Source organism: Drosophila arizonae, chromosome 5, assembly GCF_054131065.1.
Source record: "Drosophila arizonae isolate 15081-1271.41 chromosome 5, UAZ_ARI_1.0, whole genome shotgun sequence".
In the NCBI taxonomy this organism is placed as follows: Eukaryota; Metazoa; Arthropoda; class Insecta; order Diptera; family Drosophilidae; genus Drosophila; species Drosophila arizonae.
The window spans coordinates 1,842,733-1,855,944 of record NC_142925.1 but is presented as its reverse complement, the minus strand read 5'-3'; the positions used below and the strand labels follow the sequence as shown (position 1 = coordinate 1,855,944).

At 40.4% G+C, this 13,212-nt stretch overlaps 1 protein-coding gene across 12 annotated transcripts in view; it reads right to left on the bottom strand.

Annotated features, from left to right (window-relative positions):
* NaCP60E (Na channel protein 60E) overlaps positions 1-13,212 on the bottom strand; it is a 38,752-nt gene that overhangs the window by 2,896 nt on the left and 22,644 nt on the right. Inside the window, exons 8-28 of one of the 12 annotated variants that reach the window (XM_018010921.2) lie at positions 12,364-13,174; positions 12,087-12,301; positions 11,844-12,014; positions 11,589-11,782; positions 11,427-11,529; positions 11,232-11,360; positions 10,360-10,374; positions 9,794-10,021; positions 7,574-9,729; positions 7,184-7,511; positions 7,016-7,116; positions 6,305-6,479; positions 5,903-6,199; positions 5,414-5,568; positions 4,474-4,607; positions 3,667-4,336; positions 3,225-3,584; positions 3,019-3,127; positions 2,777-2,958; positions 2,395-2,495; positions 37-288 (exon numbers count right to left, since the gene is read on the bottom strand). In XM_018010921.2, the coding sequence (XP_017866410.2) occupies positions 37-288; positions 2,395-2,495; positions 2,777-2,958; positions 3,019-3,127; positions 3,225-3,584; positions 3,667-4,336; positions 4,474-4,607; positions 5,414-5,568; positions 5,903-6,199; positions 6,305-6,479; positions 7,016-7,116; positions 7,184-7,511; positions 7,574-9,729; positions 9,794-10,021; positions 10,360-10,374; positions 11,232-11,360; positions 11,427-11,529; positions 11,589-11,782; positions 11,844-12,014; positions 12,087-12,301; positions 12,364-13,174 (6,886 nt within the window). Of the gene's footprint in view, positions 1-36; positions 289-1,288; positions 1,408-2,394; positions 2,496-2,776; positions 2,959-3,018; positions 3,128-3,224; positions 3,585-3,666; positions 4,337-4,473; positions 4,608-5,413; positions 5,569-5,902; positions 6,200-6,304; positions 6,480-7,015; positions 7,117-7,183; positions 7,512-7,573; positions 9,730-9,793; positions 10,022-10,359; positions 10,375-11,231; positions 11,361-11,426; positions 11,530-11,588; positions 11,783-11,843; positions 12,015-12,086; positions 12,302-12,363; positions 13,175-13,212 lie in introns of those variants that run through there. The other 11 variants (XM_018010923.2, XM_018010918.2, XM_018010925.2 and 8 more) reach the window with 11 other exon arrangements.

Below are 13,212 nucleotides of genomic sequence, written 5' to 3'. Positions count from 1 at the left end.
GTTGATCCAGGGTATAGATTAGGGGTTCACACATACAGACATAAGCATTCTTGTTAACTCTTAAAGCGCTTTGTGCTGACAAACCTCTTTCTAGGGGCGGTTTCTTGCGTATAAAACTAGAGGCGCGCTTACGCGTTGGAGTTGGCGCCATCTGTTGATGGTGTTGCGTTTGCTTGTCGCTTTCAACGGTAGAGGCGCTAGCAGAGACGAAGGCAGAGGTAGAGGCGGAGGCAGATGTGCCGGATGTGGAGATTGAGGTTGTGTTGTTGTTGCTGGTGTTCATTGCTGCTGTTGTAGGTGAAATGCACAGCATTAGTGTACAACGATCGTGATACGAATAAAGTACATAATACATAGAGGATCGTGTGACAAAAGAGGGCAAAGATCAACGGGATTTAAATTGTAAGTAAAGTTGGTAAAGTAAGTGAGTTGTAAGTAAATAGTAAAAAAGTAATCAAATAGACAGTAGATAAGTTTTATGTCGTATGTAGGGCTGAATAGTAAGTAGTATGAATTAGTCATTTTGAGGTATTGGGCAAGAAGTCGGCGAGTAGTAGCTAGGTTAATAAATATCAGTAGGTAAGTTGTATGCAAACAGTCGAGAAGTAGGTAGGTACTAGGTAGTAACTACTACAGTCCTAATAGAATTATCTGTTGTAGTATTAGCATTAGTAGCAATAGAAGCATTAATAGTAATTGTGGTAGAAGTGGTACTTGAATTAGATTAAAGAGTAAACGTAAAGCGTCTCGTATTTAAGTAGATATCAAGAAGTCGGTATATGGAGTAAATAGTCTGTAGTAGTCCAGAATTTGGTATTATTGCAGTAGAACGTTTAGTCAATAGTACATAGTCAGAAAATAGTCAAAAAGTGTACTTAAAATACTAATAATATATTCAGTGGTATTTAGTAAAAGTTAGGATATTTATTTATATATAGAGTATGTTATGATTAACAAAATTTGTGAGTGTGTTTGTACAACGATGATTGATTTTGATTGGCAAAAGCAACGTTCGATGTGCGATTAAATCGTATCACAATGATAAAAACTTAGTTGAAATTGGACAGAGAGAAACAGCGAGACTGAGAGAGATTTAGGGACTTTAAGTCAAATGATGATGATAGATCTATATACTGGAATGGTACGTGATTAGCTTATAATTAATTGTAAGTGCAGTCTATGGTTGCGGCTATGTACAAGAGAATATATACACAAACATATTGATTGATTGATTGATTGATATAGTGATATAGAGTGATTGGGTGTTTAGGCACTTGTCAATAATTACTTTTTCTATGTACTGAAGGTGAGGTTAAGCTGTCATCGACAGCATCCTGATGACGCAAAAAGAAATTATAAAAGCTTCGGCGACGAGTTGCTCGAGGCGCTTCCACAAATATGCTACCGCTAATGATTATAGATTGATAGAAATAATAATGATCCAAAGAAAATAAACCAATAAATTTTGTTTATATATTTTGATATTGATATGGTCTCAAGACTGTAGATAGATAATAGATACAGATAAATAGTTTTTTTTTTTTTTTTTTATCAAATTCTCTGCAATTTTTTGACGAAATTATGGATTCATAGTTGTTTTTCATAGAACTGTACAAAAAAGCTGCAAATTCAATAAGCTGTACATTATTATATTACAGGGTATGTGAGAGTGTGAGTGTGTCAATAATTGGTTTGCTCAATTTCTCATAGATCGAATTTTGAATTTTTTGCATGTGTTTCGGGCTGTATATGATAGAATAAATGCTGCTACATTAAAAAAAATATATATTTAAAAGTATAAACGTTATAAAGATAATCGTGTCAAAGATCGGGCAAGCAGCGGCTAGGCAACTGAGCAGATAAACTTAACTAAACTAAAATTTACGCATTCAAACGAATTTTGATTTCTGAGTTTCAGAGAATTTCTTATGTAAAGAGAGAGCTCAACTACTTACAAATTAAAAATTTAGATAATTTCGTTTCATAATTCTTATGATTTCATAATTAATTTTTACTGCATAAAGTTTGGGGTTTGAGTTGTAGAGTTTAGCATTGGCAGCAATGAGAGAGACTTTGGAACTGTTTTGATTTTGGTTTTGCTTTGCTGTATGAGTATGTTGAAACTATGTAGCTAGATAAGTCGACTTGTACGAGTTACTGGGTAAATATTATTAATATTATTATATATATAAATATATTTATTGAGAGATAGAGAGAGAGAGAGAGAGAGCGGCAGAGAAAGGTATTTATATATGAGTGAGCTGGTGGCGGCGAGTTATTGAAGACAGAACTTAAAACTTTGACAGATATTTGCTAGTTTGTATTGTAATTGTAATAGTTGTTGTTGTTGTAGTTGTTGTTGTTTTAGCTAACTGATATAAGCATTGGCTTTACCTAAATAATTCAAGCCATTAGGCTGCGAGCCACTTCTTAAAACGGCTGTGACCATATCGGCGAGCAAGGACTCATAGTTTAGGGAGATACAAGAGGATATGCTAAAAATAGGGCTCAATTTTTTATATATATTGATGGAACACAAAAGACGTTAAAGAAATTTAATTTTTTTTTTTTTTTTTTTTTAGAATTTCTTCGTTTTATCAATGTTGTTGCTGTTTGCTGTTCATGATTGTGAAAGCCTTTCGTCTAAAAATTGCATTTCGAATCATGTTTACGGCATATATATATAAAGAATATTATATATATATATACATGTGTGTGTGTGTGTGTGTATTTGTATATGCATCTGTGTGTGCGTGTTAAGTATAAGATTAAATACCGTTTGCCCAGTTCATCGCTTTGCTGTTTGATATCCTTGACTACGTCATCCGCACCAGAGACGAGCATCAAAGGCAAATTTAGCCAAGGCCCAGCGAGTTCACTCAGATCAGAGCCATCCGAGGCGCGTGAGGACTTGCGCGAGGAGGCGCGACTGGAGCAGGCAGTGCCACGACGGCTTACCTATAAGAAGGATTGATTAGTCAAGCGGAGCAAGGTATCCATCATATTTCAGAGACTCACCTGCAGATGGAAGAAGTTGAGCGCGGAGAGCTTCGATTGCCAGCCGCCTGGACTAGAGTTTTGCGTAGCGCTATCGCCCGAATTGGAGCGTTCCTTTTCACTTTTGCGCCTGAAATAAGTATAGAATCATATGAGCCATAGATTTATAAAGAAAATCATTATAATATATAGTAAGGGATTGTGTTTGGGCTAGCTGCTGTTAGTACCGCAAATAGTCCTTCCATGCGGTCTGTATGGTCTTTGCTGCCTTTTCCTGGCGCTTCCAGATCCGTGTTGATGAAACAATTTCCAATTCTTTTCGTGTTGGAAACTGTTTCTTAAACTTGACATCCATTTGTTCCTGCAACTGTTTGAAGTTATCGGTCTCCTCGACATGACCTAGCACGTGCTTAACTAGCGCGTGCAAAATGTCGAGACAGTGTATTTTATTACCCTTCGAGATGGGTAGATTAAATGACACTAAAGCGACATTATTGGGCTTCGAGATGCCCAATGGTGGATCGAGTGAGGCAATAAAATCGGACAGTTGCGAGAAGTGTATAAATTGGGTGGCATGTGGATCATATCTGTAACGAATTCAAGTGCAAATTTAATCTTAGTATTCGGACAGTTTCCGTGTTCATTGCCGACTCTAGATCGAGAACCTACTTGGACCAGCGTATGTAAAACATTTCCAAATCGTCTTCAACGATGCCAATCTCCTCTTCCTGATGCGCCTGATTGAAGTTCTCCAGAATGATGGCAATGTACATGTTAATCACAATCATATAACTGATTATTATGAAGCTCGTAAAGTAGGTGATCGCCAGCAGCGGATGGCCGCAATCGCCGTTCGTTTGCCTATTGAAGAACGGATCACAATCCGGCGGCTGTATCATTAGCGACTCCAGCACATCATTCCAGCCTGCCGACGTCATCAGACGGAATAGCAATTGCATGCTACGGCCGAACGTCTGAAAGTTCACCATGTCATCCAGCGCGCCTTGCAGCTTGACATGTCCAAACAGCGACATGCCCAATATGGCATAGATGAATGTGATGAGGCCGAGCAGGGCGCCAATGTTGAAGAGGGCGGGCAGCGAGACGACCAAAGCAAATAGGAGCTTGCGTATGCCTTTGGCCGCCTTGATGAGACGCAGGATGCGGCCAATGCGAAAGACGCGCACCACACGCAACAGCGTCGGACTGATGGGCAAATCAATCATGATGTCTTCCATGAGTATGCCGAAGATGGAGGCCAACACCAGCAGGAAGTCAAAGACATTCCAAGGCACCGTGAAGTAATGATAGCGCAGACCCACAATCTTGACTATGGCCTCTGTGAAGGATTGAGTGTCGTATAAGTGTGAGTATAAGAGTTGATATGAGATAGGTATAATATATATGAAATAGGTATAATATATAAACTATAAACTATCAGTTCGTATAGGCTTTTGCCTAGTTACGGGCACTTACCTAGTCCAAAGACCGTGGTGAAAAATGCATTGCTCACTTCTAGTATAAAGAACACAGCATGGGGCTGATCGTAGTGCTCAATGCCCATTGTAAGCATATTTAGAAAAATCAGTACAAAGATCGCTATTTCGAATCTGCATATATGATCGATGCCGATTCAATCGTATACATACATATGAAATTACAAACAGATATTAATTAAGTAAAGAGGTTTCGAACAAATGAGAGAGACACAGACTTCGTGCGTGCCGAAGTGCAGATGCTGCTCAAAGAACATCAACTATCAAAATATATATACAGATATTTGAGTAGCATACGACTAAGGACTAGTTCTATGTTTATGCTCATGCTTTACGATATTATTTATGTTGTAGTATAATAATAGTTACAAAGATTAAATCAACCCCCAACCACTAACTCTGTCAACTATTTACTTTATTTTACAGAGTGCATGCCCACACTTCACAGAGTGCGTTTAGATTTGAATTTTCGAATGCATTAGGAAACATCTATTTATATTAAGATATACGTATAATTAGTAGTAGTAGTAGTAGTGCTCTAAAACATCTATAAACATATCGGATTGGAAAAGATTTGTAGTTGCATTATGGCTTATAGGCGTTTGGGCGACTTCTTCGGGTTGCGCTAAAGAAGCAGCCAACAAAACAGCCAGCGAAACATCATCAAATGCGGAGAATGTGAAGTGTTCAAATGGATTTTATCACCAAATCAAAAATTATATAGATATATATTTAGAGAGAGAGAGACAGAGACAGAGAGAGAATGGTCTAGATCGATGCCTAACCAGCAGTAGAGTATTATGTTTATAGAGCTAACAGTATATAATTAAAACTATATATTTTCAATTTACATAGAAGTATAGGTTAAGCAAAAATAATTGTTTGTGGGTGTTTGCAGAAAACTTTTTGGTTTTGTTTACCTTCTCGAATTGGATAAATCATAAAACATAGCTAAAAAATGATTTATAGGTCGCTTAATAACTTTCTGTGGTTTCTTTCGTCCCAATTTTTTCATAGCGGTGTAATAATGTTTTTGAGATTCGGTGAGAAACATTTCCAACACTCCTCCTTCATACTGTATAAAAGTGATGAGAATAGAATGAACATTTATTTATATATACAATACATACAATACACACATATATAATTATATCAATAAAAACAATGTAAGAAAATCAACACCAATACACACACTAGTTATTGAACACCGATAACTGAATGAACAGAGGGGAAATCAGGGTTTGTACATCGATTGTTTTATACATTTCAAGTGATTCATTTTTCTTTTTTGTTAAGGGTAGTTAAGGGAATTGTTGTTTAGAGTTGTTTTTATATTTATAATATATACAGTTGTTGAACAATTGAGAGTATTGATTAGTCTGGTTAAGAGCTTAGGCCACATGGCTTACCTTCTTCTTGAGCATATTGAAATTATCAATGATAACTCCAATGAATAGATTGAGTGTAAAGAACGATCCGCACACAATAAAGATAACAAAATAAATATACGCATATAAATTGGCCTCGCGCTGAGGTTGCAAATCGACGCCTCGCGCATCCACAGCATCCGCCATCACCTCCATCCAGCCCTCAAAGGTGGCCACCTGCAGTAGAGCCAAATAGCCCATGCCGACATGATCGAAGGTGATCTTCGAATTGATCCACGTATAGTTTTGCTCAATGCAATCCCATTTATCGTTGACCTCCTACAAGGAGAGCCAAAGGAAAATATGTTATATCAAACTTCCGATCTATGTATATGCAGAGGGAGATATAATTACAGATCCTGATCTGGGTTTTGGCATACTTACAGTAATCGGCAGCAATTCGCCCAACTCATTGACGCATTTGAAAAATTTACCACCAAAGAATTGTACACCCATTATTGAGAAAATTAACCAAAAAACTAAACAAACCAAAAGTACATTGAAAATTGATGGTATTGCATACATGAGAGCATTTACTACAATCCGCATTCCTTGCCACCTGGAATAGAAATGTTTTATGAAACGCTAAAAAATCTGTTACGGATGGGATAATTTCTTTTTGGGGAGGGGATACAGCTACAAAATACAGTTAAAGGCCGAATTATAATATAAGGAATGTGCTTTTCTCATCTGCTAAAAGAACTACACAAAATATGTTGAGTATACGTATATATATTTTACAAGTGTTGACTGCTTATATACAAAGGATAGTATCGATACTATACGAGTCGTTGACTATGTACATTATGGATATATGGAGTTATGGAGATATGTACTACAAAAATAGATTTCTATTCGAAATTCATAAAGAAGACGAGATTGTATTAAACACTGCACAGCTCATTTGGCGCTGATTTCGATTCAATTTGATTTGAGTTTTAAAAGAAATAAGAGTTATAAGAAAGTAGAAACCTACGTAGAGATAGAGAGCTTACACTTGGATTAGCATTAGATAGAGAATTGATTCTCTTTTTCACAGATTCAGCAGTTAGTTAGGTGCAACCTAAGCCTAGAGAAACTCGGTCGGCCACTTACCTAGAGATGGCTCTCAGCGGACGTAACGCTCGCAGAGTGCGCAAAGAGCGCAGAACCTTAAGATTCTCATTCTCTTCAATGAGTAGCGAGAAAACCGAAACCTGAAAAGCAAATAAATACATATAAATATATATATACATGTACATAGTCTATCACTAAAGATCTTACAAAAACTATAATGAAGTCGAGTATAGTCCAAAAACTGGTGAAATATTTGGAAAATCCCAAAGCCAACCACTTGAGCACCATTTCCACGACGAAGATGAGACAGAAGGAGAAATTGGTCCAATAGAGCACACGCTTTAAAGTCTTATTGCTATCCAAATAGATATCCTCGAAGCAGAGCGTAATACTAGACGCAAAGATCAACACTAGCACAAACCACTCAAAGGCTGGAGTATCGACAACCGTCAAGACAGCCGTACGCACGCGTGTCCAATGCTTGGCACTCGGCGTATCCATGCAGGACATGAACCAGGGGCAACGGAAATACAGGCTGGAAAACAAAAGCATATGAAGATATAGCTGATATACATATATGGTGTCATGATCACTCACTGCTCGTAGCACTTTTGTGGAAAACAATCGTCTGGCACTTTTGGCGGCTTCGCCTGGCCAAAGCTCGGAAAAGTCATGGGATCATTGTAGGCGCCCTGCGAGTTACGTCTCCCACCGACAGTGAGATCGTCTACGTAGGATACCAGACAATGCCATGGTTTTTCGGTGAGTCGTGCAAACGTCGATGGTTTGCTTAACGACGGCTCAGTCTTCTCGCTGCTCGAAGCTCTAAGCAACTCTTGCTGGCGATTGTTGGTGTTGTTGCTGCTGCCCATTCCGGGCAGAGCTAAATGTGAAGCTGTGCCGGAGCTGTGCGACTCGGTGCGTGCCGATTGAAAGGAAGCGGCTTTGTCTAATGTCGATTGTGGATGCTCGGCACGGCGTTGTTTACTACTCACAGCCGTGCTCGCAGCCTTTGTTGTTGTTGCTGCTGTTGCTGTTACTGCTGTGGCAGCTTGCGTTGTGGTTTGCTGTATGCTTGTCGCATGATAGTGCTGCTGGTGCTCAGTCAAAGCAGCCAGCGGCGGTGTTGCTTTCAGCGATGAAATTTGCGCCAGTGTCGGCGGCTCAATGCTCGATTTCAAAGACGTGGGCGGCGTGGCTGGCTGCTTGGCAGCATCCCTACACATTTGCTTCTGTATCAGTAGGTTCTCATACGAATTGGTGCTCTTCAGCGAGAGGCTGTCCATGCGCAGTTTGTCGCTGTTGAGAAACTTGCGCGGCATCTTCTCCGATTCAATGCGCAGCGTCGATATGGGCTTATCCTCCTCGGGCAGCTCCTCGACGCGCTCAATCAGCGACAGCCGCTTGAATCGATCGAACTGCACGCTAAATGGATCGTTCTTCCGTCTCATGAAGGGCGACTGGCTGCCGGATTGATGGCTGCCGCTGGTCGCCGCTACAGCCAGCGCCTCCATTGCGGCAAAGGGGGCGTGTATTTGATCACAGATTTTGCGTATTTCATTCGATATGCTAAAGTCTTCGTCGATCTTGCGCTGCTTCTCTAAGCTACGCCGTTTGAGCTTTACGGATTGTCGCTGGGCGGCAGCGCTGACAGATTGAGAGCGTCGGGGCACAGTGGACAGATCGTAGCTATCGTAGGGATTCAATGGATGCACCACCTCATCGGCAGCTGTGCGTTCCGAGGCGCCAGTTATGATCGCTATGTGATCCATGATCGCTTTGGTTGCTTCATCCGCTGCAGGCGAAGGCTCGGAGAGTGTTGAAATCTTTCTCTCCAGCGAGCTAGTCGAGCGCTTAATCTCTTCCAATTCTTTTTCGAAACTCTGTATGATATTGTCAAATTCAGAGTGCTGTTCCATCAGTGGTTCGCTTTCCTGCTGGCCATTGGAATGGCTGCCACTGTGCCTCGAGTCCAGGGTTTGCATTATGGAATTGGAGATATAGCTAAGATTCGACTTGATACTGCTTGTCGTCGTGGGCTTCTTCTTGCCCAAGAGCTCTTCGTCCTCTTGCAGAAACTGAAACAATTCCTTCTGATCGCAATTGAGCAGCTCCTCGCGCAAATTCGCCTGCTGTGACAACAGCTCATCCTGCTCCAGTGAAATGGAGTTAAGCGAGTGCCCACTAGAGTGTCTTCGCATGGCACTCTCCTCGGATTTGAGACTGCGCGAGGGCAGCAGAGAGCGTTGCGACTGCCCGCTGGATTGGGATAGACGATCGAGGGATTTGCGATAGCTAGGCGAACGTGTTAGCAGCGATTTCTGATACTTGATGAAGGCTTCGTCGGTGTCTTGCAGCGAGCCGCTGCGCTGATCCGCTGCATAGGCGTACGGATCTGTATCTGTGGAATTGTATTGGCCCAGCAGGCGCAGCTCTATGGATTCCGTATATGTCGCCGAATCGTTCTGCAGCGAATCATTCTGTTGTGTGCCCACGCCCGAGGAGATTTGATGCTGTAATCGGCTGCGATCAGCAGCCGCCACGGGCGTTAGATTGGAGGCAACGCCATTGCTCGAGGCGTGCAGCATGGCGCACTCATATGTGGGTGGCAGGGAGTCAGCTACAGGTTGCTGCTGATGCTGTGCTGCTGGCTCCTCATCATATTCCAGGCCATCGACAATGGTGTGCAGGCCATCGTTGAGTGGAATTTGAAAGCCAAAATCGGAGCCGGAAACGGGACGATTCATAGATTCCTGTGGGCAATGAGATAACTGTATAAACTAAACTTCTCCCTTTGGCTATTTCAGCTCCACTCACCTGATAGCTTAATCTATGAAATTTTGTTTCCTCCAGCAGACCTGGCTTATCAATTTCTCTCACTGCCACCGTTCCAGAGTGCGCCTGCTGCTGTGCCTCGAGCACGATTTGCTGAAACTTTTCTGCAAATTTACGCTCTTTACGATCCTTGCGCTCCTGTCGCTTCTTTCTTATCAAATCACGCACGCGTTCTATGCTGCGAGCCAGCTTGGACTCCTCGCCCACCTCCTATACGAAGCAAAGAATTGGCATTAGCTTTAATTGCTTTACAGATGGGGTATGCACAACTAAAGATTACACTACTAATAATCATTTTTGTTTTTTAATTTACACACATATATATATAGAATTAGTTAGTCCAATGCAACAATTTACAATCTAACAGCCAAAAAGCTAAACACTTAGAAACACAAAAAGAAAATTAGTTGCTTTTTTTTAACAAATACAATTAATAATTGGTTTTATGTACAGGCGTTTTTTGTTCACTTTTAGCTTTTTAAATCAAATAAAAATAGCAAACAATTTGTTTAAGTAGGATTTTTAAAGTTTGAGTTTGAAAAAATTACCTTTTTCTTGAAAATCTGTTTAACGGTTTTTTGTGTGTGGTTTTAAATATTGGGTTATTATTTTGGTATTTTTTAGGTGTATTTTGTGTGTTTGTGTTTTAGTATTAAAAAGTTTTCAACGCATTGTGCAAAAGTTGACGAACAGAGTTTTAGTTTTTTAGTTAATACAATTAAATTTTTAGTGCATATGAAAAGATTATTATATTAATACTTAAGACACTGAGACTTAGACAGGGTTTTTATCATAGGAAATGCAATAGACATACGTTCAAATGATATACCAACAACGAAATTATGAAATTTCGTACTAAGCCGAAATTGAATAAACAATATTTAGATATAATATAAAAATTAATGCATTAACAATTTCAACGATAGTTTCGGTGTTTGAGTGGAGATGAGAATTTAAATAATTTGATTTTCGTGTATGTTACACCTTTTTGAGTAAAAAGTGCTTTTCTTTCTGTTTCAGTGTATAATTCAATTGGGCATCAAATGTATTTTTTTAATGCATTTTGTGTGGAATGTGGTATTAGATACTTAATCTAGTTAATCTAGTTACACACGAATCACACTCAAACGACACGCATACAAAGTGCAAGACAAACACCATATAGATGTAGATATATAGAGTAGTATGTAGAGATATATAGGTTATATATAAGTATTTGGGTTTATCGTTAGGATTTTAGTGACAAGCTTTCCGCTTGTGCTCAAGACTCGGTTCGGTTTTTAGCTTAAGGGTTTTCCTTTTTTGTTTAAGTGGCACACACACACACATACACATTTAACGGATAGACATTTAGACATTCCACATAACAATAGATATGAAAAGCATTTCTCTTTCCAAGTGGAAAACGCATTGGACTTGCCTCTTTCTTAGATTTCAGCTCCTCGGAATTGAAGCTGTTGAGCAACAGAGCCAAGAACAAATTTAAAACCATAAAATTTCCCATCACCAAAGTGGGCAAGAAGATGGCAAAGCATGTGGAAGCACCTTGCTGTAATGACAAAATGATTGTATATAGCATATATACATTTATATATAACTATAAAATAAATCCAACCTCCTCTTCGGCACGCATACAATCCCATAGTGGTTCAATCCATTCGCCACACAAAATGCGAAAGATCATCATGAAAGAGTGGAAGAAGTCATTGAAGTTCCATCTGAAAAAAAAAGACTTTATTACACACATTTATATATGGATATATAGAAGCAATCTTACCTGGGCACCGGATCAGGATCAAACTTTTCGGGTGTATAATCTTTGGAAAACAATTGCATGCCAATCACAGCGAATATATAGATGACTATAACAAGGATCAACGTGAGGTTGCCGAGCGCACCAATTGTCGATATAATGATGCTCAACAGCACCTTCATCGTCGTCCAAGACTGCGCCAGTTTCAGTACACGCAACTGCAATAGAAGTCGAAGGAGTTAATAAGCTTCTATCACTCTATGCCAAAAGTTTTCTTACCAAGCGCAGACCCCGCAGCACACTCAGACCATCAACTAGCTCGAAAATGATATCAAGCAGGCTGGCAGTGACAATAATCAAATCAAAGATGTTCCAACCACATAGAAAGAACTCTTTGGATAAAGCCATCAGCTTCACAATGCACTCGAAGGTGAAAATGGATGTGAACACCTGGAAAGTAAAGTAAGTAAATGTTTTCAATAAGACGTTTTATTAGATTTAGCTAGCTCTATTTATATCCACCTTGTTGCCCACATCTAAGGCATTGCGAAAGCTTTCGCTCATGCCATGATGTTCCATGGCCAGAAATGCGGTGTTTAGCACAATGCACAGCGTAATAGCCAGCTCGAAGAGCGGATCACGCACCACCTTATAAAGGCAATTCTGGAATTGTAGCCAGCTCTCGTAATCCGCGCAGCAGTGCACGCAGCGATCACAATTGCGATCAGGCAGATCATCTGAAAGGAGCATAAACTTTAATATATATATTAAAATGATATAGATTCAGTTGATGTCTAACCAATGACGACCACTTCGGAGGAGAACTCCTGATGCAGCGCATATACATTGTGATTCTTAATGCGCGCTATGTTGCCATTGCATTTGATTAGGCGCACCTCGCGTGGCGATAGAGCCAGCTCCACTGTAGAGACGTGACCCATTTCGTTGCCCGTTTCCTGTTCGTCGTGATCGTCCACCACGCCCGAATCATCTTGAGAGGATTCCCGATTGACGCCTCCACTTGAATTGGAGCTCGTCTGGCGACTGCTTGTGATTAGCTGGCCCTTATAGTCAGAGGGATACAGCATATTGGGATTCTTAACGCTACCCTCTCTAAAGCTGATGCGTGTTCGCTGCTGCGATGTTGCAGCTGCTTCGCTTTGAACAAGCTGTTTCTGTTGCTGCTGCTGCTGCTGCTGCTTATGCTGTTGCTCCATTTGCTGGTATTGCTGCTGTGCTTGCAGCGCCAAAGCCGAAGGACGATCCGTGGTGCTGTGCCGCGGACTCCGTCCTGGACTCGGCGTAGCCGAGTGCACTTTAGATCGCTCATGAGCATTGCCATTGCTGCCGTTGCCATTACCATTACCATTACCATTGCCATGATCATTGCCATTGCCATTACCGTTGCCATTGCCAATGCTGATATTGTCTTTGCCTCCTTTTCCCTTTTTTCGCCGCGTCTTCTTTTTGCTGTAGGAGGCGAGCAGCACGCCTTTGCGTGAATCAATTTTCTTCTTATTGTTTTTATTGAGCTTCTTGACATTCAGCACTGAAGGATCAAAGCTAAAAGTGGAATCATCTCGATGATCCAGTAAATCCTTTTTGCGCTCCTGAAAGAGTAATAGAGGGTTTAGCAGAGCTCTTTCTT